The sequence below is a fragment of the Onychomys torridus genome, chromosome X (genome assembly GCF_903995425.1).
Source record: "Onychomys torridus chromosome X, mOncTor1.1, whole genome shotgun sequence".
Classification (NCBI taxonomy): Eukaryota; Metazoa; Chordata; class Mammalia; order Rodentia; family Cricetidae; genus Onychomys; species Onychomys torridus.
In genome coordinates this window covers 13,486,399-13,513,738 of record NC_050466.1, presented here as the reverse complement: position 1 = coordinate 13,513,738, position 27,340 = coordinate 13,486,399, and the positions used below count along the sequence as shown (strand labels likewise).

The 27,340-nt window shown below is 38.6% G+C and overlaps 1 protein-coding gene across 9 annotated transcripts in view; it reads left to right on the top strand.

Annotated features, from left to right (window-relative positions):
* Znf182 (zinc finger protein 182) overlaps positions 1–27,340 on the top strand; it is a 66,667-nt gene that overhangs the window by 15,538 nt on the left and 23,789 nt on the right. Inside the window, exons 2-3 of one of the 9 annotated variants that reach the window (XM_036174177.1) lie at positions 9,417–9,469; positions 21,853–21,943. The exons of 3 other annotated variants lie outside the window; for them this stretch is intronic. In XM_036174177.1, the coding sequence (XP_036030070.1) occupies positions 9,417–9,469; positions 21,853–21,943 (144 nt within the window). 5 more of the 9 variants (XM_036174183.1, XM_036174181.1, XM_036174179.1 and 2 more) reach the window with 5 other exon arrangements.

Here is a 27,340-nt window from a genome sequence, read left to right as displayed (position 1 = left end):
TCCTAAAATGTCTTTGGTTATTTGAGATTCTTCTGTTGAGAATTCTCTATTTAGATCTGCACCCAATTTTTTAATTGGATTTTATGATACTTTGATGTCTAGTGTCTTGATTTCTTTATATATTTTGGAGATCAGCCCTCTGTCAAATGTGGGATTGGTAAAGATCATTTTATATTCTGTAGGCTGCCATTTTGTCTTCTTTACCATGTCCTTTACCTTACAGAAGCTTCTTAGTTTCAGGAGGTCCCATTTATTAATTGTTGCTCTTAGTGCTACTGGTGTTATATTTAGGAAGTGGTCTCCTGTGCCAATGCGTTCAAGACAGCTCCCTACTTTCTCTTCTATCAGGTTCAGAGTAACTGGATTTATGTTGAGGTCTTTGATTCACTCGTACTTGAGTTTTGTGCATGGTGATAGATATGGATCTATTTGCAATTTTCTACATGTTGACATCCATTTATGCCAGCACCATTTGTTGAAGATGCTTTCTTTTTCCTACTGTGCAATTTTAGCATGTCAAAAATCAGGTGTTCCTAGGTGTGTAGATTAACATCAGGGTCTTCAATTTGATTCCATTGATCCACTTTTATGCCAATACCGAGCTGTTTTTATTATTATAGCTCTATAGAAGACCTGAAGTCAGGGATGGTGATGCCTCCAAAAGTTTCTTTATTGTGTAGGATTGTTTTGGCTATCCTGGGTTTTTGTTTTTCCATATGAAGTTGAGTATTATTCTTTCCTTGTCTGTGAAGATTTGTGTTGGGATTTTGATGAAAATTGCATTGCATCTGTTGATTGTTTTTGGTAAGATTGCCATTTTTACTATGTTGATCCTACCTATGCATGAGCATGGAATGTCTTTCCATATTCTGATATCATCTTCAATTTCTTTCTCCAAAGACCGAAAATTCTTGTCATATAGGCCTTTCACTTGTTTGGTTAGAGTTACCCCCAAGATATTTTGTTATTTTGTGGCTATTGTAAAGGGTGATGTCTTTCTAATTTCTTTCTCAGTCCATTTATCATTTGTATATAGGAAGGCTGATTCTTTTTTTAGTCTTGTATACTATCACATTACTGAAGGTGTTTATCCACTGTAGGAGATCACTGGCAGAATTTTGGTGATCACTACATATATTGTCATATCGTCTGCAAATAGCAAAAGTTTGACTTCTTCTTTTCCTATTTGTATCCCCTTGATTTCCTTTTTTTGTCTTTTTGCTCTATCTAGAACTTCAAGTACTACTATACTGAGTAGATATGGACAAAGTGGACAGCCTTGTCTTGTTCCTGATTTTAGTTCAATCGCTTTGAGTTTCACTCCATTTAGTTTGATGTTGGCTGTCAGCTTGCTATATATTGCTTTTACTATGTTTAAGTATGTTCCTTGTGTCCCTGATCTCTACAAGACGTTTATCATGAAGGGGTATTGGATTTTGTCAAAGGTTTTTTCAGCATCTAATGAGATGATTATGTGATTTTTTTCTTCTTTCAGTTTGTTTATATGGTGTATTACATTGACAAATTTTTGTATGCTGAACCATCTCTGTATCTCTGGGATGAAGCCTACTTGACCATGATGGAAGATTTTTTTTTTTTATGTGATCTTGGATTCAGTTTACCAGTGTTCTATTAAGTATTTTTGCATCAATGTTCATGTGGGAGATTGGTCTGTAATTCTCTTTCCTGTTTGCATCTTTGTGTGGTTTGTATATCAGGGTAACTGTAGCCTTGTAAAAAGGGTTTGGCAATTTTTCTATTGTTTTGGCAAAATTTTCTTCTGTTTCTATTGTGAGAAACAATTTAAGGAGTATTGGTATTAGCTCTTCTTTGAAATTCAGGTAGAATTCTGTGCTGAAACCATCTGGTCCTGGGCTTTTTTTTTGGTTGGGAGACTTTTGATGACTGCTTCTATTTCTCTAGGGGTCATAGGTCTATTTAAATTATTTATCTGATCTTGATTTAATTTTTTATGTGGTAAATATCCAGAAATTGTCCATTTCTTTTAGATTTTTTCAATTTTGTGGAGTACAGGTTTTTGAAGTATGACATAATGATTCTCTGGATTTCCTCATTGTCTGTTATTATGTCCCCCTTTTCATATTTGATTTTGTTAATTTGGATATTCTCTATCTTTTGGTTAATTTGGATAATGATTTGTCTATCTTGTTTATTTTCTTGAACAACCAACCCTTTGTTTCATTGATTCTTTGTCTTGTTCTCTTTGTTTCTATTTTATTGATATCAGCCCTCAATTTAATTATTCCCTGTCATCTACTCCTCTTGGGTGAGTTTGTTTCTTTTTGTTCCAGAGCTTTCAGGTGTGCTATTAAGTCACTAGTGTGAGATTTCTCCATTTTCTCTATGGGGCATTTAGTGCTATGAATTTCCCTCTCATCACTGCTTTCAAGGTGTTCCATAAGTTTGGATATGTTGTGGATTAATTTTCATTGAATTCTAGGAAGTCTTTAATTTCTTTCTTTATTTCTTTCTTGACCCAGTGATGATTCAGTTGAGAGTTGTTCAGTTTCCATGAGTTTGTAGGTTTTCTGCAATTTATGTTGTCATTGAATTCTAACTTTAACCCATGGTGATCCAATAAGATAGAGGGGGCCATTCCAATTTTTTTTTTTTATTTGTTGAGATTTGCTTTGTTATCAAACATGTAGTCAATTTGGGAGAAGGTTCCATGAGGTGCTGAGAAGAAAGTGCATTATTTTGTGTTTGAGTGAAATGTTCTATAGATGTCTGTTAGGTCCATTTGAGTCATAGCTTCTATTAGTACCCTTATATCTGTGTTAAGTTTGTTTGGCAGACCTGACCAGTGGTGAGAGTAGGGTTTTGAAGTCTCCCACTATTAGTGTGTAGGGTTTGATGTGCCATTTAAGTTTTAGTAATGTTTCTTTTATGTATATGGGTGCCCTTGTATTTGGGGCATAAATGTTCAGAATTGAGACTTCATCTTGATGGATTTTCCTGTGATGAATATTAAATGACCTTCTCCATCTTTTGATTTCAGTTTGAAGTCTATTTTGTTAAATATTAGGATAGCTACATCAGCTTGCTTCTTAGGTCCATTTGATTGGAAAATCTTTTCCCAACCCTTTACTCTGAGGGTCTGTCTTCAAAGTTGAGGTGTCTTTCTTGTATGCAGCAGAAAGATGGATCCTGTTTTCGTACCCATTCTGTTAGCCTGTGTCTTTATATAGATGAATTGAGTCCACTGATATTAAGAGGTATTAATGACCAATGATTGTTAATTCCTGTTATTTTTTGGTTTGGGGGGGGTAGTGTGTGTGTGTGTGTGTGTGTGTGTGTGTGTCTGTGTCTGTGTCTGTGTGTGTGTGTCTGTGTGTGTGTGTGTCTGTGTGTGTTTCCCTTCTTTAGGATTTGCTGGTGTGAAATTATCTATTGCCTGTGTTTTTGTGGGTGCAGCTAACCTCTTTGGGTTGGAGTTTTTCTTCTAGTACTTTCTGTAGGGCTGGATTTGTGGATATGTATTGTTTAAATCTGGTTTTGTTGTGGAATATCTTGTTTTCTACATTTATGATGATTCAGTGCTTTGCTGGGTATAGTAGTCTGGGCCTTTTTCCTTTGCAGCTCTTAATAATCTTTCTTATTTTGTATGTTTAGTGTTTTGATTATTATGTAGTGAGGGAACTTTTTTTTGGTCCAGTTTATTTGGTGTTCTGTAAACTTCTTATACCTTCAGAGGCATGTTCTTCTTTAGGTTGGGAAAGTTTTCTTCTATGATATTGTTGAATGTATTTTCTTTGCCTTTGAGCTGGAATTCTCCTTCTTCTATCCCTATTATCCTTAGGTTTGGTCTTTTCATGGTGTCCCAGCTTTCCTGGATGTTTTATGTTAAAATTTTGTTGGATTTAACATTTTCTTTGACTGATGAATCTACTTCCTATATTGTATCTTCAACACCTGAGATTCTCTCTTCCATCTCTTATATTCTTTTGGTTATGCTTGCCTCTGTAGTTCCTATTTACTCAGATTTTCCTTTTCCAGAATTCCCTCAGTATGTGTTTTCTTTATTGCCTCTATTTTAATTTTCAAGTCTTGCACTGTTTCCTTTATCTGTTTGATTTTTTTCCCCTTGGGCTCTTGGCTTTCTTTAAGGGGTTTATTGATTCCTTCCAATTTTTTGTTGGTCTTTTCCTCCACTTCTTTAAGGGAATTTTTCATTTTCTCTTTAGGGACCTCTATCATCTTCATAAAGTTATTTTTAAGGTCGTTTTCTTCTGGTTCATCTTACTGTTGTAGAACTACTAGTTTCTGGTGGTTCCATATTGATCTTTATGTTGTTAGATGCATTCTTACGCTGTGATCTACCCATTCCTTCCCCCAACCCATGCAGGTGGATCCTGTGCCTCCAGGTGTCCCTCTTCCTCCAATTGGTACAGGTGGAGCATGTGGCTCAGGTGGTTGCTAGTGCCACAGGGGATGGGTGGAAAGGGGGCAGGGGAGGATGCTGCTGCCCGGTCTCTGGGGGTCTTCTTCCCAAGTGGTGCAGGTTGCTGCGGTGGTTGCTGGTCCCTCAGGGGATGGTTGACAAGAAGGCAAGGGAGGAGGCTGCTGCCAGGACTCTGGGGCTGCAATGGGTGGGAGGAGGGGTATGGTGTGTGCCCCCATGATCTAGGGGCTTGAGATCTGGGCTGTACAGCTGGGAGCTCAGGGACTCACCTCTTCTTCCCAATCGGTGCAGGTGGGTCATGGAGGGACTTTCTTAATTAAGGTTTCCTACTCTCAGATGACTTTGACTTGTATCAATTTGACATAAATCTATCCAGCACATTAGTCATATTAATTTATTCATAAAGGTGGAGCCCTCATGGCCTAAACACTTCTCCAAATAGCCAGTCATCCAAAGCATTAAGTTTCTGGCACTTGTTTTGTTTTTGTTTTTGTTTTTGTTTTTGTTTTTTTCAACATTGTATTTATTTATGTGTATGTGAGGGAGGTTGGGAGGGAGGGAAAGACAAAGAATAAATATGAATATGAACCACTTTGTGATATTAGAATACTCACAATCTACTCCACTCCCAAAGGTACATCTCTGAACACTGGTACATTGAGGACCAATCTTTTCAACAAGCTTTGTGGGGCTTTTAAAATCTATGGCAAATAGTCATTCCTTTACTCTACCTTATATCCTCCTGCATTCCCTTCACTCTGCTGCTCGCTCATCTTCATTCCAACACTTTTTATTTCTCTTTGTGCTCCTTCATTCCAAATTTGGCCTGTACTCATCATTATTAAACACCTCTACCAGTCCCAAGTATCTTATTTGCCCCCACTCATATTTTCTAAGAAAAATGTTTATGTACTCAGAAACCTTCCAAAAATTCTGTAGAATAATAAATAAACAAGGAAGAGTATTATTGAGAGGAAGATATGGATCCAACTTTGGGAACTTGTGACCTTAAGCAATGGTCCCAAGCAAGACCTTATTGATCTCTGGAACAGTTTCTTTATCTAACAGATGAGAACAATGGGTCTGTTGTATTGACTATCTGAGGCAGTTCAGTATGTACTTCACACAGGACACATTTACTTCACTTCCTGTGCCTGTTGCTAGAACCTGTTCACTGGCTTTCTTGTTCCTTTAAGATATGTTCTTCTCAAGACCAGCTTGCAATTCATTTCTTAATTGCAATTTTTCCTTTTTACTTTCCCTAAAGGCTGTAGCCATGCAGGGATCATAAGTCTACTCATTTTTCTGAATTATTCAGAAAACTGTAACTTTTCCCTTTCTTCTATATCTTTTCCAAGCATGTGTTTCCGAACACTTTGGGCTCTTCCCACCCCCAGTGTTTTGGGCTTCCTTACTATTTCTCTAAAGTCTCCCTTCCTGCCTTCCCACAATGTGGCTGCTGGTCTGTAATGTTACTAACCTCCATGCCAGCTTAAAATAGCATTTTCTGGAAAAAAATGTGTGTGTGTGTGTGTGATGTTTCTTAAATGATGATCAAAATCACTTAGTACCTCCACATAGCAGATGGTGTTCTACATCCTCTACAATTATCAACTCATTTGTCACCACCACCTTAATGAGGCAGACATTGGTATCCCTATTTTTTTTTTTTTTTTGGTTTTTCCCTATTTTATAGATGAGGAAACAGCACAGAGAAATTAAGAGCTGTGCCCTATGTCACACAGCTGGCTGAAGTGCTTTTGTTCTACCCACATGGAAATCTTGGGTAGGGTGAAAAGACCATTAGAAGCAGTGCTAATTAAAACAATGTGAATGAAAGAAGATATCTCAGATTGGTGCCAAAGTGAATTGGATGGTACTGTCCTGGAAGAGTCCCTGAGGACATTTATATGCATATAGAATATTATATGCATATGGGTATGATGAAGCTCCATTTATTTGAACTGTTCTATTCTAGCTTATAAGTGTCTTGCTATACTTAGACCTGCTAATAAAAGTGCAAGTTAATAATGTACAAAAAAAGACAAAAGTGTGAGTAGGTGAGAAGAGTCTCTTCAATCACTATTCTTTGGAACATTTTATCTCAGTGTGTGGCAGGAATAGACAGGTGGTGGTGACAGCAGATGGCACCCTTTAGTGGCATAGTCTTTGTGCAGGATTCTGGTATGTGAACCTTTAGCTCTACAAGTATTTGCACTAATCACAGCCATTTGCTTTAGACAATCATAGCCTTGCCTCTTCAGCACCAGTCACAGTAATCCCTTTGCTAGGCCAGTTGAGGAAATATTCCTCTTCAAGTTGTAGGGTGTTTTTGAGTTCTCCAAGTTTTGTGGTAGGGAAAGCTGTGATGCAAATGGTCTCAAGCAAGCCTGTTTGAAGTTGTACCACCATCTGCTGCATCTACCACCTGACTTTCCACCCAACAGAAAGAAAAACAAAATTTGCCAAAGACCAGTGATTGTAAATCTTCTAGCCTGCCCACTATTTCTGTCAAGGGAAAGGGCCCAGAGCCAGCTGGTGGGTAACACCTTAGTGAGGTGTTTGATTTGGGCTATCCTGCACCATTTAAAAATTAGTTTATTGATATTGAGTACACTGCAAGGGAGCAGTGAAGTGGGCAGTAAGTAACTGCATGCAGTTTTATATGTATTTTTAAGCTCAGTATACAATGTTAGATTTCTTCATCTCTCTTAAGGTTCCCCTTGATATCCAGAATAAAATATCAAAGCCCTGTCCCTGGTTGGGAAAGTCCTATACCATGTAGTCAATGCCCACTCTTCCCTATTCCCAAAACAATGACAGACTGCTTTCTCTGGAGAGGGAGATACACTGTTAGCCCACTTAATACATTACCATATACTTCTCAGTGTATGTTTGTGGCCCCATGTGGCGGTTAATTTTTCAGCTTGTTGTCTGCAGAGACCTATGGTCCTTTATATGCTGGAACACAAACTCACAGTTCTAGACCATGGATGGAGGCAGGGCTTTCCCCTAAACTCCTATTCATAGAAGGTAAACCATTCGCACCGCTTTGTCTTCTTGTTAATTGCATCTGCAACACCGTGGCTGCCCTCTGAATTCACCACACAAAATTCTTCCTTTTTAGAATATTTGTCTTAATTGGACACTCCCTTTCTCCACCCGATTTCTCTCTCTCTCTCTCTCTCTCTCTCTCTCTCTCTCTCTCTCTCTCTCTCTCTCTCTCACACACACACACACACACACACACACACACACACACACACACACACACACACACACACACACACACACACACACGTGCCTGATGTCTTAGAAATGCTGATCTCTGCAAAATAAACACCAGCTCTGCTAGGCGCCGGAGGGGCGGAGAGAGGGCGGGAGGGTAATTGAGACAGCGGATGCAGACAATTTTTTTCCGTCAGTTACGTCACCGACCCTGCCCGCTACACTCTGCGCCTGCGTAGGGCTGCTCGTCTTCACGGCGCCATATTGACTATTGGCGGATGCGGTCTCAAGGATTCCCTGAGCATGCGTAGAACAAGCCGCCATCCCAGATTAGGCGGCAGGGACAGCTAGTAGGTCCCAGGCGGAAGTGTTTTTCTGGGCCGTTCTCCTAATGGTCTACTCAACATCTCGCAGAAAATCTGGTTGAGTAAGGTTGAGGGTCTAGCACCTGGGGTCGAGAGCTGAAAGGTGGGGAATTCTAAGGGATGAATGAAGAGAGGTTCGTGAGTGTCATAGATTTGAGAGACTGGAAGGTGAAATGATGGGGGTTTGAGAGAGCAGTTGAATCGGGGTCTGCAGACTTAATAGCGGACAGTTATGAGGCTAGTTAGGATTAAGTAAGCCTTATTAAACTTTGGCTTTTACACATTTTCCAGCCCAGTGGTCTCCCCTCTTTAGGCGTGCCCCCAGGTCTCTGCCAGTGTAACCCTCCCGGGAGTTGCAGGGAAGGGTGCTGGATTGAATCAGCATCTAAAGACTTCTTTGCAGGGCCTGAAGTAGGCGCCCGCAGTGAGGTGAGAGAGAGGAAAAAAGCATCTATAGAGCCTTAGCAGGCTTTCCACAGTTTGAGGTCTGAGATGGATAGACTGGCACTAAAGTATGTGAATTGAGGTACCATTCGGATAATAGGTAGTTTTTAGTGTCTAATAAGTGACATTTGAGTTATAAATTAACTGGAAAATAGTGGGGAAGAAAACAAGGACTAATTTTATCCCTCAAACAAATGTTCATTCTTAGACATACAAGAGCTATGTCTCACTTAATAGTTGACATTTATTTTGTACATTTAAAATGTATTCCTGTGTTTTTATAAACCGTTTTCATTTAGAAATTTAATTGGACTTAAGTTATTTTTTCTATAACATTTATTAAACTTTGATTTGAGCTTCATGTACCACAAAACATGTAGATAATAAGTGCACAGTTCCATATGTTATTTGAACAACTATGTAGCATTTCATCCCGAATTTCTACTTATTGTAACATTATAAATTATATAGATAAGATTTCTTAAGGTTGGCATTATTAAATTCAGTTCTATGCATCTCAGTGGTATAGTGTTGGCTTAGCATGCACAAGGCCCTAGGACTAGGTTCTATCCTCAGTACTACAAGAAAATATATATATATATATATATATATATATATATATATATATATATATATGCCTTTTTGCTCAGAGTTCACATGACATAATGAAAATATACAGGCTGTTATTAAAACTTGTAATTGCTGCTGGACATGATGATTAACCTCTTTAATTCTAGCACTCAGGATGCAGAGGCAGGCAGATCTCTGTGAGTTCAAGGCTAGCCAGGGCTATATAAAGAGACCCTTTCATTAAAAATAAAGAACCTTATATTTGCCCATATTCTTCCCGAGAGTAGCCTTCTGGGCAGCTCATATAAGGGGATTTCTGGGCAGGTGATTCTGAGCACTGTAAATCTAATGATGTCTACTCTGATAATCTACTCTGCTCATTCCAGCTCAACTTTCATATATGTTTTCCCAAGAAAAGAAGGAAATGGCCAAACCCCAGGTAAGTATGTTGTCTATCTGTTTCTAGATTTTATTGTAGATGTGATGAGTTATATAGGAATCAGTACCACAAACTAGGAAACTATAAATTACTGGGATCAGAGAAAATGAGAAATAGCCAGTTAAGGTCATTAGATTGTTGGTGCATTGAGTATTTAAAGGTAATAGATACAGATGCTTCTTAAGTTATGATGATGTTATGTCCTGGAGTTGTGTCAACTCAAAATTGAAAATTCATTTAATATCCTTATCCCACTGAACATCATGGCAACATGGTATACAGTGGTATGTATAGATTGTTTCCTAGCAATGACATAGCTTACTGGGAGCTGTTGCTCAGTGTGCTTCTCACATGAGAAATTAGAGTATCACTTATCTTTAGCCAAGGAGAAATAAAAATTCCAAGTATGGATTCCATTTAATGTATACTATTTTTTCACCATTAAAAAGTTTTTTTTAAAAAAAAAAGATTAATTTTTTCGTTAAGATTATCTGTGAGTTTCCAGTTTGTCTTTGAGCCTTCTGGAACTATATGAAATTGTAATGATTAATGATATTAAATATTTTTCACATATCTATTGGCCATTTGTGTGTTTTTTGCAGACAGTGTCCCAGGCTAGCATTGAACTTGCTATGCTATGTAGCTTAGACTTGACTCCCAAGTGCTGGTTTTCAGGTGCATGTCACCGTGCTTGCCTATATCTTTATTATCTTATAAATACATGTTCAGATTACTCACTTTCAAGTGGAGTTGTTTGCTTGCTATTTTTTTATTATTAATGCCTTACCAGAAATAACTCCTTTTCAATAATTTAAAGATAGTTTTAAATATTTTCCCCAATCCACAGATTTGCCTATTCACTCTGTTAACTATTTCTTCCCTAATACAGAAGTTTTTTGTTTAATCCTACTTACCTATTATTATTTTTGTTGTTGAGCCTTAGGGGTCAAATCCCAAAGCAATTATTGCCCAGACTGATGTTGTATAGTTTTATACCTGTGCTTCTTAATTTTTTTTTTTAATTTTTAAGGTCTTGATATGTAACCCAGTGTGGTAGTTTGAATGAAAATGGCCCCATAGGCTCATAGGGACTGGTACTATTGGGAGATGTGGCTATCTTGGAGTAGGTATGGCCTTGTTGGAGGAAATGTGGCCATCTTGGAGGAAGTGTGTCACTGAGGGCAGGCTTTGAGGTCTCAGAAACCCAAGCCAGGCCTAATATGTCTCAATCTCTTCCTGCTGCTGTGGATACAAATATAGAACTCTCAGCTCCTTCTCCAGCATCATGTCTGCCTGCACACAACCATGCTTCGCACCATTATGATAATGGACTATAAACCTCTGAAATTGCAAACCATCCCCAGTTAAATGTTTTCCTTTATGAGTTGCCATGATTCATTGTATCTCTTCACAGCAATAGAGACCCTGAATAAGACACCCAGGTTGGCCTGAAACTGGCCAGAAATCTTGATCCTCCTGCCTCTCAGCATTTGAGTGTTGTGATGACAGACATGCACCACCAAGGCCAGTTCCTGTGTTTTCTTCTAAGAGTTGTTTGTCTATATTCTTCCGCTGATTTGTGTATATGTCTTCCATTAGTACTACAGTGCCTTCATTAATGAAGCTTTACAGTAATGTGAAGTCTCTAACTTTATTCTACCTTGCCAAAATTGTTCGGCTGTATGTGTCCTTTCCTTTTGTCTTTCTGCATAGATTTTAGGTTAATCTTGCTTATATGTTTTAAAATATCTTGATACGACTGTGATAGGAATTAAGTAACACTGAAAGTCATTTTAGGAGAATTGATATCCCTGGATATAGTATTCCTCTCCATTTATTTAGATCTTTAATTATCTTAGGTGGCTTAAACAATATAAACTTATCTTCTCACAGCTCTAGAGACTGGAAGTACAAGATCAGGTGCCAACAGAGGTGTCTTCTTGACTTGTGGGTGGCTGCATTTTTGCTTGCCCTCACATGGCCTTTCTTGAGGGCAGGGAACTTCATTTGCTGTCCTTCTCTGGGCTCACTCCTATCAGGTGAAAAACCTACCCTTCTGACTTCATTTAACCCTAATGACCACCTTAATCCACCACCCCAAACTCTATCAAGTTGGAGATTAGGAATTAAATATATAATTTTTGAAGGATACAGTTTTAGCCCATAATGATGCTTCTTTTTATAGTTTTACTAGTACATATTATACATTGTAATGAATTTGATTATGATCTTTTCATACCTGTATATGATGTATTTTGATCATTTTCACTCTCTTTTGTCATCTCTTGTCCCCTTCCCACAATGCTCTTACTTTTGTCAGATAGTTCTCCCTATTTTGGTGTCTTTTTTTTTTTTTGGACACCCAATGAGTTTCATTAGGGTTATTTACAGGAGCACAGGTGAGAGGTTATTTACTGCAGCATGATGAACACCTTTCCAGTAGCTACCCCACAAAGAAAATGCCTCTACCTTCCCACCAGCAACCATTACCTGCCTGTAGATCCTAAGTGGAGTGGGTCTTATTAGCCCTTCCCCCTAGAAAACCAGTTAAAAATTCTCAGAGAAGAATGACCACATGATTATGTCAACAGATGAAGAAAAGGCTTTGAAAAGATCATGAATGTTTCATAATAAAAATCCTCAGAAAAATAGAAAAAGAAGAAATTTTCTGGGCTTGATTTAAGAAAAAATACTTTTAAACCTCTAGAGAAAATGTCACATTGAATGATCCAAACATAGATTCAAACACAAGGCCTACATGTTTGCTACTAAACAGGCTAGGAAAGCAAGCCAGTGCAAATATGCAGGAAACAGAAATAAAAGGCATCGCGACTAAAAGGAAAAAAAGCAAGTATCTCTGTTCAAGGAAGACATGATTAGACTATGTTGAAAACTCCAAAGACTCTACAAAGGAAAAAAATCTAAGGCTAATAAGGGTGCTCAGCCAAATCACAGGATATAAGGTTAAAAAACAAAAATCAACAATTCTACAGGCTGATGGTGACTACTAGAAACATTTAAAAACAAAACCATTACAATAACTTAAAACTTAAACACACATGTATATATCTAAGAAAACACATCATTATGTGGTGTTATTAACCCACCCAAATCCTATGGCTGGGGAGGTCGTGGGCCTTGAAGGTAAACTGCAGCAATTTTGCTAAATGAACATGATATGTCTGTCAAATTGACTTCTAAATAGTTAAGTTTATCTCCATAAATTAGTTCTGCTGTCAGTTTTGGTCAGAGATGCTTCTTTTTACAGTGGGCAGCAATTGTATAATTCTACGATTAAATTTTACATATAGGACCATCTTTGGGTACCTGAAATGAATCCTATTTAGTTGTGGTATATTATTCTTTTTACATATTCTTAAGTCCAAATTGCTAATATTTTAATAGTCACTGTTCTCATAAGAGATGTGACATTGTTTTTTGTTTGTTTGTTCATTTTTTAAATAGGGCTTCTCTGTGTAGCCCTGGCTGTCCTGAAACTCTGAGCCATCTCTCCAACCCTTTATGCTTTTAAAATAATCATCCTTTCTTTATTGATTTGTCTATGTTGTTTTTCTACTTTAAATTTCATTTGTTTCCTTTTTATTATTTATTGCTTCTTCAGTTTGTTTTGGGTTAATGTCTTCTCTTTTTACTTTCTTAAGGAATAAGCTTAGATTATTGATTTAAATTTCTTTTTAAGGATGGGCTGGTAAATGGCTCAGTGGGTATAGGCACCTGTTGTCAAGCCTGATAACTTGAGTTCAGTTCCTAAGACTTGCATAATGGAAGTAGAGAACTGACACAAAATAGTATTTTTTTATTTTTTATTATTATGTGTTTTAATTTTATACATCAGCCATGGGTTCCCCTGTCCTCCCCCAACCCACCCCCACCCCCACCTTTCCCCCAGCCCCTCCCCTCCATTCCCATGTCCTCCAGGACCAAGACACCTGGGGATTCATTTAAACCTGGTGGATTCAGTACAGGCAGCTCTAGTCCCCTCCTTCCAGACTGAGCAAAGTGTCCCTGTGTAAGCCCAAGGTTCCAAACAGCCAGCTCATGCACTAAGGACAGGTCCTGGTCCCACTGCCTGGGTGCCTCCCAAACAGATCAAGCTATTCAATTGTCTCACTTATCCAGAGGTCCTGACCTGGCTGGGGGGTAGATATTACATGATATTACTGTGAGTAGAGTGCTTGCCCATTACCACAAAGACCTGAGTTCAATCCCAGCACCAGAAAAAACTGACCATGATGGCACATCTTAGCACTTGGGAAGTAGAGGCAGGAGGATCAGGAGTTCAAGGCAAGCCTCAGCTACACAGTGAGTTGAAGGCTAGAGTGGGATACATTAATACACTATGTATTGGCTAGTTTTATATCAATTTGACACAAGCTAGAGTTATCTGAAAGAAGGGAACCTCAGTTGAGAAAATGCCTCCATAAAATCCAGCTGTAAGGCATTCTCTTAATTAGTGATTGATCAGAGAGGTCCTAGCCTATTGTAGGTAGTGCTATCCCTGGGCTGGTGGTCCTGGGTTCTATAAGAAAGAAGGTTGAGCAAGCCAGTAAGTAGCACTTCTCCATGGCCTCTTCATCTGCTCCTGCCTCTAGGTTCCTGCATTGCATGAGTTCCTGTCCTGAATTCCTTCAATTGATGGAGTACTATGTGGAAGTGTAAGCCAAATAAACCCTTTCCTCCCCAACTTGCTTTTTGATCATAGTGTTTCAACCTAGCAATAGAAACCCTAACTGGAACACCCTGCCTCCAAAAACGCAGTTACATTTAATTGCATTTTTGTTACACAACAAAATTTTTTTATTTTTGGATTTAAGTCTTTGGTATATTTAAGTATACTTATACTTTATACTATATAGGTTATTTTATACTTTGTATTTTCTCTTTAATATTATACCCATGGATGTATTTTCTCTTTAATATTATACCCATGGGTGCTTGCATATGTCTGTCTTACATTTATAGCTACATAGTAGTGGATGTACCCATTTGTTTAAATACTATATGAGAGAATTTAAATTTTTTCCAATATTTTTCAATTAAGAGTAATATTACAATAAATTACCTTGTGCATATGCTTGTGTTGCCTTTTTGTGCAGGTGTATCTTCTATATAAATTCCTTTAAGTGACAATACTGGCTGGCAAATAAGTTTGTTGTTTGGTGAGCTATTGTCACATTCTTTTCTATTAGTGATTATCCTGTTTTCCATTATCAACAACAATGCATGATAGTGTCACCACTGCATCAACACAGTACATTGTCCACTTGTAATTAATTTCATAGGTACAAAATGACATCATTCTAGTTTTTACTGATTCTGAGTGAAGCTGAGTATCTTTTTTTTTTTTTTGTATGAGTACTCTGTCTGCATATATGCCTGCATTCCAGAAGAGGGCACCAGATCTCATTATAGATGGTTGTGTGCCACCATGTGGTTGCTGGGATTGAACTCATGTCCTCTGGAAGAGCAGCCAGTGCTCTTAACCACTGAGCCATCTCTCTAGCCCATGGAATATCTTTTTGAATATTTATGAACTCTTAAAAGATTTTTTTTTTATTTATTTTTTGACCATACACGATGACACGTGCCTTAGTCCCAGCACTTGGAAAGCAGAGGCAGGAGGATCTCTGAGTTCAAAGCCAGCCTGGTCTACATAGTGAGTTCCCAGGACATCCAGAGCTACATATTTAAACCCTGTCTAAAAACAACAACAACAAAAATTCTGTCACTTATTTGGTCTTTTTTTCTTGATCTTTAGGAGTTCCTTATACATCACAGATATTGACTTTTTAAAAATTATTGACTTTGTTTATTTAGTGTACATATGTGCCTGTGTGTATGTATGTGGGAATTTGCACTACAGCATACATGTGGATATCAAAGGACAACTTGTGGGAGTCACTTCTCTCCTTGTACAATGTGGGTTCCAGGGATCAAACTCAGGTCACCAGGCTCAGCAGGAAACACCTTTACCTCTTAGTGGCTGGATGTAAACTTTTTGCCTATATTATATGCTGTGGCAATTTTTCTCCTAATTTGTTATTCATTTTTGGATTTAAGTCTTTGTAGTTATATTTTGTCAATCCTTTATTAATGCTGGATTTTTATTCATGGTTAGAAAGTCTGTACATAAACACAGGTCATAGGTACACTAACCTGTATTCTCTTCAATAGTTTTGTATGATTTTATTTTTTTATATTTATTCTTGAACATAGAATGATACATAGATCTAATTTAACTTTTTCTAAATGATTCTCTAATTCTAGCACCATTTATTAAAAAGTGAGTTTTATGTGATGGGCAGAGTGGTCCATGCTTATAAATCCCCAGCACTCAGACAGCTGAGACAGGTATATAGGGACTTCATGGCCAGTCTGGGCTACATAACAAGACCCTGTCTCCAAAACAATGTCGGTTTTTAAAAATAATTTATTTTTATTTTATGTACATTGTGTTTTGCCTGCATTTATGTTTGTGTGAGGGTGTCAAGTCCCCTGTAACTGGAAGTACAGACAGTTATGAGCTGCCATGTGTATGCTGGGAATTGAACCCAGGTCCTCTGGAAGAACAGCCACTGCTGTTAACCACTGAGACATCTCTCCAGACCCCAATTTTGGGTTTTTAGTCAGTGATTTAGGATTGATCATTTCATTTTTGTTCCAATATTTTTCTAACTAGTCTTATACAATTTACTTTCTGTTCCAGTATTTTTTAACTAGTCTTAATCAATTTATTTTTGTTTTCTTGAGACAGAGTCTGTGTATCCCAGTCTGGCCTCATATGTGCCATATATGTAGCCTGGGCTGCCTGGAACTCATTATCCTCCTGCTTTTGCCTCTCAGATGCTGAGGCTGTGATGCATACCACCATACTGAGCCTTGACCTTATTTTTATACACTTTTTTGGTTTTTAAAGACATGGTTTCTTTGTGTAGCCCTGGATGTCCTGGAACTAGCTCTGTACACCAGGCTAGCCTCAAACTCACAGAGATCCACCTGCCTCTATCTCCCAGGTGCTGGGGATTAAAGGTGTGTGCCACCACCACTCAACACACTTTTATAATTTGTTTATGACTTAAAGCTTGTTTATTTGGTCCTCATTACATGTATAAGTTACCTTAGGGATAACTACATTTTTGTGACATTGTGTCATTCTGTGATGTGTTTCTCAGTCATTATGTTAGAGGTTATAATTCCTGCAAGAGACTACCATCACTTCTCAAACTGATAGTTAAGGAGTACCGAAACCACTGTTGGATTTGATGATTCACTGGGTACATCAGAACTCACAGAAAGATGTTACATGCACAGTACTGACTTAATGTATGAAAGCTTACTAATTGGAATCAGCTATGGCAAGAAGCACTTAGGGCAGGGTCTAAAGAAGTACCACATGCAGAGCTCCTATTTTCTTCTCCTTGTCAAGTCAGAACACTACTTTTGACAGCACTACATAATAGCACTCGGGGAGTATTGTCCATTAGGAAAGCTTGGGTGTGTTTCAGGGTTCAGAATCTTTATTATGGCTTCATTAGGTAGGCATACTTGATTGTTCTGTGGCTGGTCCCTACCTCCAGCCCCTTTGGTAATGACCCAAAGCCTCCAGCCTAATACAAACAAAGACACTCCTATGGTCATGAAATCTTAAAAATTACCTCCATAAATCCAAGGACCAAAGCCAGACAGCATTTTGAAAAGATTAAATCATTTTTACTATGTACTATTTAAAAAGGAATGTCATCATCATTTGTGTTTAGATATCTAAAGTGTTTTTCAAGTTTTCATCATAGAGATTTTTCACATTTCTTTGAAATATCTCTAAATATTTTTCCTTTCTTATTGCTGTTTTTCTTTTGCTAATATAATTTAGCATTTCTTTGCATATATGAAAATTATTGATTATATTTACATGGTGTTTTTCTAAATTTTTCAAATAATTGTTTAGTCTTACTGTTGATTCTTCATTTTTCAGATATCCTCTCATACTGTTTGCAAGTAGAGTTTATTTATTTTTAGTTTTACCCTTTTTTGTTTTCTCATACCTAATTGCATTAGTTAATCTCTACAATACCATGTGTCATACCAATGGTGACTGTATTTTGCTTTGTCTAGACGTCAGTGGAGATAACTCTAGAATTTTCCCATTAAGTATAATATTGACTTCAGGATTGACTTATACCTTTAACTGCCTTCCTTCCTTGAAAAGTAATAGATTGAATGTTGTCTTAGGGCTTATATTGCTGTGATAAAATACTGTGACCAAAAGCAATTTAGGGAGGAAAGGGCTTTTTGCATCTTATACTTCCACATCACTCTATCATCAAAGGGAAGTCAAAGCAGTAATTCAAGACAGGAACCTGAAGGCATGAACTGAAGCAGAGGCCTTACAGGAGTGCTGTTTACTAGTTTGTTCCTCATGGCTTGCTTAGCATGCTTTCTTATAACACCCAGGACCCCCAGCCCAGAGATGGTACCACCCAAAATCGTCTGGGCCCTTCCCCATCAGTCATCAAGTATCAATCAAGAAAACACCCACAGGCTTACCTACAGGCTAGTCTTATGGAAACATTTTCTCAATTGAGATTCTTTCTTCACAGATGATTGTAGCTTGTGACAAGTGGACATGAACTAGCCAATACACATGTAAATAACCCTTGGTTATAGTAAGTAAATTACCCTCAATTCTAATATTTGAGGGGGGGTTAAAATATGAAATGGCTATTAAATTTGTTTCAGTGGTTTCTTTTTTAAAAAGAAGGGTGGCAGGGGTGGGAGGTTGGAGAAATTGCTCAGTGGTTAAGAGCACTGGCCACTTTGACCACTCTTCCAAGGGACCTGGATTCAATCTCCAGCACCCACATGGAAATTAACAACTGTAACTCTAGTTCCAGGGGATGTGGAATCCTCACGCATACATGTAGGCAAGACCCTAATGTACATTAAAACAAAACAAAAGACTTTAAGGGGCTTGAGAGATGGCTCAGTGGTTGAGAGCACTGGCTGCTTTTCCAGAGGTCCTGAGTTCACATGGTGGCTCACAGCCATCTGTAGTGAGATCTGGTGCCCCCTTCTGGCACAAAGTTGTACATGCAGTTAGAGCACATATACATAAAAAACAAATCTTAAAAAAAAGATGGGGTAGGGGATGTATACATGCCATAGCATATGTTTGGAGGTCAGAGGAAAAATTGTGGGGATTGGTTCTTTCCTTCTCCAATGTAGTTCCTAGGGCTAAAGTCAGATCATCAGTCTTGATGGAAAGAGCCTTAAAGTATCCACTGAGCCGTCTTAGCTTTTCATTTCTTAAAAAAATTAAGAATTACTATTATGGGAGGAGGCATATGTCACAGCACACATGGAAAGGTGAGAGGACAACTTTTGGAGTCAACTCCCTCCTTCTACCTTTATATGGGTTCCAGAGATTGAACTCAGGTCACCAGGTTTCTGTGACAAACATGTTACTCTCTAAGCCCATTTCAGCATTTTTTTTTGTACTAAGATTTTAAAATTAATCTTACAAATTTTCTCTTATCTATCTGTGATGGTGAGGATCAAACACAGTGCCTTGCACATGTTGTCTTAGTCAGTATTCTGTTGTTACGAAGAACACCATAGCCATGGCAATTTATATAAAGGAAAGCATTTAATAAGTTTCAGAAGTTTAGTCCATTGACATCATGGTGGGAAGCATGGCAACACACAGGCAGAAATGGTGCTGGAGAGGTAGCTGGGAGATTTGTATCTGGATCTGCAGGCAGCAGGAAGAGAGAGACACTGGGCCTTTCTTAGGCTTTTGAAACCTCAAAGCCCTCTCCCAGTGGCACACTTCCTCCAACAAGGCCACAATCCTAATCTGTTTCAAGCAGTGAAATGACCAAGAATTTCTATGGGGGCCATTCTTATTTAAACTACATACATGCTAAGCAAGTCCTCTATCATAGAGCTATACTTTCAGACACTTCTCTATTTAAATGGTGAATTATACTAATGAATTTTTCTTTTATTGGGCCATCATTGCAGTCCTAGAATAAATTTCATTTGGTCATGTTGAGTTATTGTGTTAATGTGGTTTACGTTTATTTAGAAGTTTCACAAGTGAAAATGGTCTGCTATTTTTTTTGTTTAGTACAACCTCCAACCATTTGCATACCAATTTGTTTGATTCCTGTAAAAAATGCAGAAGCTTTTCATTGTCCTTTCTCAGGAGGAATTTTTCCTGAGTGTTAGTGTTAGAATTGTCTTTGAAGGTTGGGTAAGATTCCTGTGTGAGACCTTTGTAGGTTAGTTAGTTCCTTGATAACTTTATAGGAGAGTCTAATCTTTGTCAGCTGAATTTCTTTGCCATTTTGTTCATTTGTATTTTTTAAAATATCTATTTCATCTAGATTTTCAAATTCATATACACAAAAAATATGTGTCAAGATTTTTTTAAATTTTTCTATTTTGGCTTTGAAGCTTTAATTCTGATGTCAGGATCTCTCTCTCTCTCTCTCTCTCTCTCTCTCTCTCTCTCTCTCTCTCTCTCTCTCTGTAAGACAAATTGCTAAATGGTCTTATTAATAAAAATCCCAGAGCCAGATACTGAGGTAAAAACTGAAAGATCAAAGGAATAGGACAAGCCACAGCCAACCTCACCTTACCAAAACCTCAGCCTCCAGAGAGAACTACTTTCTGTATATCCACACCTATATCCTTTCTGTCCATCTCACTTCCTCTTTGCGCCCAGCTACATCACTTCCTCTTTCTGCCCAGCTTTATCACTTCCTGTCTGTCTGTACAGACCTACAGACCTCTAGTGCTGGGAATTTAAGGTATGTGCCACCATGCCAGGCTCTGTACCCAGTGTGGCCTTGAACTCACAGAGATATGGATGAATCTCTGCCTCCTGAATACTAGGATTAAAGGCATGTGTTACCACTGCCTGACTTCTATGTTTAATGTAATGGCTGGCTTTTTTCCTCTGATCTCCATGCAAGCTTTATTAGGGTGCACAAATGAAATATCACCACATCTCTCTTTTTTCTTTTGTGTATGCAAGTACATGCGTACCCGTGCACACACACACACAAGGTCTAGCTTCAAACTCCAAATGTCACTGAGGATGACATTGATTATAGGCATACCCCACCATACCTGGTTTATACAGTGCTGAGAATTGAAACCAGGACCTTGTCCATGACACCACCAGCATTATAGCTTCAACCCTTGTTTTTCTTTTTCTTTTTCTTTTTCCTTTTCTTTTTTTTTTTAAAACCATTTCTTTGTGTAACAGCCCTGGCTGTTCTGGAAATTGCTTTGTAGACTAGGCTGGCCTCAATCTCCCAGAGATCCACCTCCCTCTGCTACCTGAGTGCTGGGATTAAAGGCATGCACCACTACTACCCAGCTGTCTCTTTTTAATTTTCTGGGGGGGTTTATTTTTGCTTTTGTTTTTAGAATTTCACATATGTTTACTGTATCAACATCATTTCTCTACTTCAACTCCTCCCTCCAACCCCTCCCGCTCCCCCTCACTCCCTCTCAAATTCATGGCCTTTTATTCTTTAATTAGTATTGGTACATATTATATATGTATAATATATAGTGATAACATACATCTAAATTTTAAAATGCAACCTGATGAGTCTCTTTAGTGTTGTTTGTATGTTTGTTTAGTACTGACCATTTGGGATTGCATAATCTATCAGGGCACTTGTCCATGGAGAAGACTGATTTTCCCTCTCTCAGCAGCCATTAGTTGCCTATAGCTCTTTATTTAGAAATAGGGTTTGTGAAATTTCCCCTAAATACATTGCTATACCAACTATTATTCTCTTTTGGGGATATGTTTAGGCAGCCATATTGTTGAGATTTCACAAGTGTAGTTTCTGTCGTATATGGAAGACGCTGTCTCACAGTAGACATCCTGATCTTCTGGCTCTTAACACTCCTGCCCCTTCTTCTGAGATGTTCCCTGAGCCTTAGGTATAGATGTTGTGTTGTATATTTTTTTTATTAGGAATGGGCACCTCCTGGTTGGTTGTTCTCTCACTGTGGCTTTCTGTAATGGTCTCTATCTTTTGCAAAAAGAAGCTTCTTCGATGAGGAGTGAGAGGCTATACTTATGTGTGAGTATAAGAGTAAATATTTATAATGCAGTTAGGAATTATACTGGTTTAGGGAAGTAACTAGGTTTTCCTCTGCAGTGCATGGCCTCAACAGCCACAAGTAGTGAGCCAGGTTTACAGAACCAGGTATGAATTCCCTCTTTTTGAGCAGGCCTTAAGTCCAATTGAATGTCTGTTAGTTATTCCCAGGATATTAGTGCCACTATTGTACCTTTAGGGATGTCTTGCTCTCCTGATCATTGTTTTGGTATATAGGTATTACAGCTGGAATGCATTCTTTCCTTTGGCACCTTGCATGGCTCCTTCCAGTATTATGAGAGTTAGCCCTCAGAAAGGAGGTTTCCAGGTAAGATCCAGCTCTATTCTTCCAAGTCCTGTATGGTATCTTTAGCAATAGAGTCTAACTTTTAATTTCTGGGAGACAATCAAGGACAAAGACAGTAGCCTATATTATTTTAGAGGTCTCTTCTAACTTCTCTGACCAACAACGTGGAAACTCCCTTGCCTGGCACTGGGATTTTTGTTAGTCTATAACTTTTAGGGAGAGCATTGTCACCCCAAGTGGCATAACTTTATTTAAACTGTGTGTATGTATTTATAAACTATATATATATATTATAGATATGTAATTTTAGGTAAATAGAAAATGATTCCCTGTGGCTTTTTCAAAATTACTTAGTGGTATTTATCTTTCCTCCTTCTTTCTCCCTCTATATTGCCCTCCCTCCACCTACCCTGTTGAAATGCCCCCCCATTTTTCCCATTTCCCTCTTCATAGCACAAGTGTCCTCCTACTTCCCTCTCTAGAGCTCCCACTCTCCTAACTGCCTTGTCCTTTCTTACTTTCTTGTTATCTAGGTTAATTCTAGGTTACATACTCGCATCTAAAGATTGTGAGGTATGGCCCACAACTAGGAGAAAACTTGAGGTGCTTTACTACCTAGGTCTATGTTACCTCTCTCTATGTAATTTCTAGTTACATCCATTTACCTGCAATTTTTATATTTTTTAAATATATTTATGTTATTTTTTTTCATACGGATATTTGTGTTTTAATTTTACACATCAGCTATGGGTTCCCCTGTCCTTGCCCCTCCTGCCCCCGCCTTCCCCCCAGCCCCTCCACCCTGTTCCCATCTCTTCCAGGGCCAAGACTCCCCTGGAGATTCAGATCAACCTGGTAGATTCAGTACAGGCAGGTCCAGTATCCTCCTTCCAGGCTGAGCAAAGTGTACCCGCATAAGCCCCAGGTTCCAAATAACGAGCTCATGCACTAAGGACAGGTCTGGGTACCACTGCCTGGGGGCCTCCCAAACAGTTCAAGCTATTCAATTGTCTCACTTATCCAGAGGGGCTGATCCAGCTGTAGGCTCCACAGCCTTTGGTTCATAATTCATGTGCTTCCATTCGTTTGGCTATTTGTCCCTATGCTTTTCCAATTTTGATCTCAACAATTCATGCTCTTACAGTGCCTCCTCTTTCTCGACAATTGGACTCCTGGAGCTCCACCTGGGGCCTGGCCAAGGATCTCTGCATCCACTTCCATCAGTTATTGGATGAGAGTTCCAGCACGACTGTTAGGGTGTTTGGCCATCCAATCACGAGACTAGGTCAGTTCAGGCTTTCTCTTGATCATTGCCAGTAGTCTACAGTGGAGGTATCTTTGTTGATTTCTGGGGACCTCTCTAGCATTTTGCTTCTTCCTGTTCTCATGTGGTCTTCATTTATCAAAGTCTGTTATTCCTTGTTCTCCCTTTCTGTTCTTAATCCAGTTGAGATCTCCTGCTCCCCTGAGCTCTCTTTCCCTTGAACCTTGCCCTTCATTACCCCCCATCACGTCCAGGTTGTTCATGTAGATCTCATCCATTTCTCTGTCATTGGGAGATCCCTGTATCTTTCGTAGGGTCCTGTTTTCTAGGTAACCTCCCTGGAGTTGTGAGTCATCTTTGTTTTACATCTAGTATCCTCCTACGAGTGAGTACATACCAAGTTTGTCTTTCTGAGTTTGGGTTACCTCACTCAGGATGACTTTTTTCTAGATCCATCCATTTGTCTGCAAACCTCATGATGTCATTGTTTTTCTCTGTTGAGTAGTACTCCATTGTGTATATGTACCATATTTTCTTTATCCATTCTTCAGTTGAAGGGCATCTAGGTTGTTTTCAGGTTCTGGCTATTACAAACAATGCTGATATGAACATAGCTGAGCATGTGCCCTGGTGGTATAATTGAACATTCCTTGGGTATATGCCCAAGAGTGGTATAGCTGGGTCTTGGGGGAGATGGATTCCCAAACTTCTAAGGAAGCACCATATTGATTTCCAAAGTGGCTATACAAGCTTGCATTCCCACCACCAGTGGAGGAGAGTTCCCCTTGCTCCACATCCTCTCCAGCATAAGCTGTCTTCAGTGTTTTTGATCTTACCCATTCTGACAGGTGTAAGGTGGTATCTCAGAGATGTTTTGATTTCCATTTCCCTGATAATTAGGGATTTTGAGCAATTTCTTAAATGTCTTTCAGCCATTTGAGCTTCCTCTGTTGAGAATTCTCTGTTTTGTTCTATAGCTCATTTCTTAATTGGACTGTTGGGCATATTGATGTGTAATTTCATGAGCTCTTTATATATTCTGGATATCAGCCCTCTGTCAGATGTGGGGGTGGTGAAGACCTTTTCCCATTCTGTAGGTGGTCACTTTGTCTTGTTGACCATGTCCTTTGCTCTACTAAAGCTTCTCAGTTTCAACAGGTCCCATTGATCAATTGTTTCTCTCAGTGTCTGTGCTACTGGTGTTATATTTAGAAAGTGATCTCTTATGCCAATGTGTTCAAGACTACTTCCTACTTTTTCTTCTTTCAGGTTCACAGTAACTGGATTTATGTTGAGGTCTTTGATCCACTTTGACTTAAGTTTTGTGCACGGTGAAAGATATGGATCTATTTGCAGCCTTCTACACATTGACATCCAGTTATGCCAGCACCATTTGTTGAAGATGATTTCTTTTTTCCATTGTACAGTTTTGGCTTCTTTGTCAAAAATTATATGTTATTAGGTGTGCGGGTCAATGTCAGGGTCTTCAATTCGATTCCATTGGTCCACATGTCAGTTTTTATGCCAGTACCAAGCTGTTTTCATTACTGTAGCTCTATAGTAGAGCTTGAGGTCAGGGATCTTGATGCCTCCAGAGGCTGATTTATTGTACAAGATTCTTTTGGCTATCCTGGGTTTTTTGTTTTTCCATATGAAGTTGAATATTATTCTTTCCAGGTCTGTGAAGAATTTTGTTGGGATTTTGATGGGGATTGCATTGCATCTGTAGATTGCTTTTGGTAAGATCGCCATTTTTGCTATGTTAATCCTACCTATCCAAGAGCATGAGAGATCTTTCCATTTTCTGACATCTTCTTCAATTTCTTTTTTCAGGGACTTAAAGTTCTTGTCATATAGGTCCTTCACTTGCTTAGTTAGAGTAACCCCAAGGTATTTTATATCATTTGTGCTATTGTAAAGGGTGATGTATCTCTGATTTCCTTCTCAGCCTCTTTGTCTATTGTATCTGACTTCCTTAGGTTGGAATTTTCCTTTGAGTTCTTTCTGTAGGGCTGGGTTTGAGGATAAGTATTGTTTAAATCTGGCTTTGTCTTGGAATGTCTGGTTCACTCCATCTATGACAATTGAAAGTTTTGCTAGGTATATTATTCTAGGCTGGCATCCATGGCCTCTTAGTGTCTGCATTATATCTGTCCCGGTCCTTCTGGCTTTCAAAGTCTCCATTGAAAATTTGGCTGTTATTCTGATGGGTTTGCCTTTATAAGTCACTTGGCCTTTTTCCTTTGCTGCCCTTAATATTCTTTCTTTATTCTGTACGTTTAGTTGTTTAATTATTATGTGGTGAGGGGACTTTTTGGGGGGGGTCTAGTCTGTTTGGTGTTCTATAGGCTTCTTGTATCTTCATAGGCATTTCCTTCTTTAAGTTGGGAAAGTTTTCTTCTATGATCTTGTTGAATGTATTTTCCGTGCCTTTGAGTTGGTATTCTTCTCCTTCCTCTATCCCTATTATTCATAGGTTTGATCTTTTCATGATGTCCCAAATTTCTTGGACATTTTGGGTGATGACCTTGTTATTTTAGTGTTTTCTTTGACTGATGAATCTATTTCTTCTAACATATCTTCAATACCAGAGATCCTCTCTTCCATCTCTTGTATTCTATTGCTTATACTCGCATCTGAAGTTCCTGTTCATTTACTCAGATTTTCTATTTCCAGCATTCCCTCTGTTTGTGTCTTCTTCATTTTTTTCTATTTCCCTTTTCAGATCTTGGACTATTTCCCTCATCTGTTTCATTGCTTTTTTATGATTTTCTTTCAGGGACTTATTGTTTTCTTCTGCTTTATTTGTCCTTTCCTCTAGTATTTTATAGCATTCTTCCCATTTTTTATTTGTCTGTTCCTCCACTTTATTTTTGATTTCTCTATATAAGGCTCTAGCCTCTTCATGGTGTTATTTATAAGGTTGTTTTCTTCTTCTTCTTCCCTTTTTTGATGTTCAGGTCTAGCTGTTGGAGGAAGGCTAGGTTCTGGTGATGCTGTATTGCTGTTTATTTTGTTGTATGTACTTCTGCCTTGACATCTACCCATTTCCTTGTGGATTCGTTCTTGTCTTATCAGTGCACTTGGTCCAGACACAGCTGACAGATTTAGGGAGCCTTTCTCTGGTCCAGATGGAAGCTCTGGGCCAGATGGGAGTGCTGGTCAGATAGGAGCTGGGGGCTGGTCTCTGAGTCTCAGGAAGTTGCTGGGGTCTCTGTATCTTGTCCAGATGAGAGCTCCAGGGTAGAATTGGAGCTGGGGCTCTCATCCAGATGGGAGTTCCTCGGCAGGATGGAAGCTTTGGTCCAGATGGGAGTTCCAGGGCAGGATGGGAGCTGAGGGTTGGTCTTTGAGTCTCAGGAAGTGGCTGGGATCTCTTTATCTTGTCCAGATGGGAGCTCAGGGGTGGGATGGGAGCTGGGGGCTGGTCTCTGAGTCTCAGGGAGTGCCATTTACCTGCAATTTTATGGTTTCATTTCTATTACATGTGAATAGTACACACACACACACACACACACACACACACACAATTTATATACTACATCAAAATTCATTTATCTGCTGAAAACTATTTATGTTATTTCCATTTCTCAAATATTGTGAATAGAAGCACAGCTGAGCAAGTATCTGTGAAGTAGGATGTCAAGTGTTTTGGACATATGCTAAAGAGTGATATAGCTGGGGCATATTATAGATTTATTTTTAGTTTTTTTTAGAATTCTCCACACTGATTTCCAGAGTGACTACACCAGTTTGCAATCCCACCAACAGTAAATTAGGATTTCTCTTTCTGCCATATCCTTGCCAGCATTTGTTGTCAATTTTTTTTTTTTGATCTTACACATTCTATGGTAAGGTGAAATCTCAATGTAGTTTTAATTTGTATTTCCATAATTGCTAAGAATGTTAAATGCTTGAGATATTTCTTAGACATATTTGTTTCTTCTGAGGGTAACTCTCTGTTTAGATTCATAGGGCATTTTCTTTTAAATTTTCCATGTGTTTCCTAACTTTTTTCTAGTTCTTTATATATTTTGATACTTATCTTGTCAGACATTTAGCTGGCAAAGTCCCATTCCCACTCTGTGCGCTCCCTCCTTACTTGATTGACTGTTTTCATTAATACACAGAAGCAATTTAGTTTTATGAGGTCC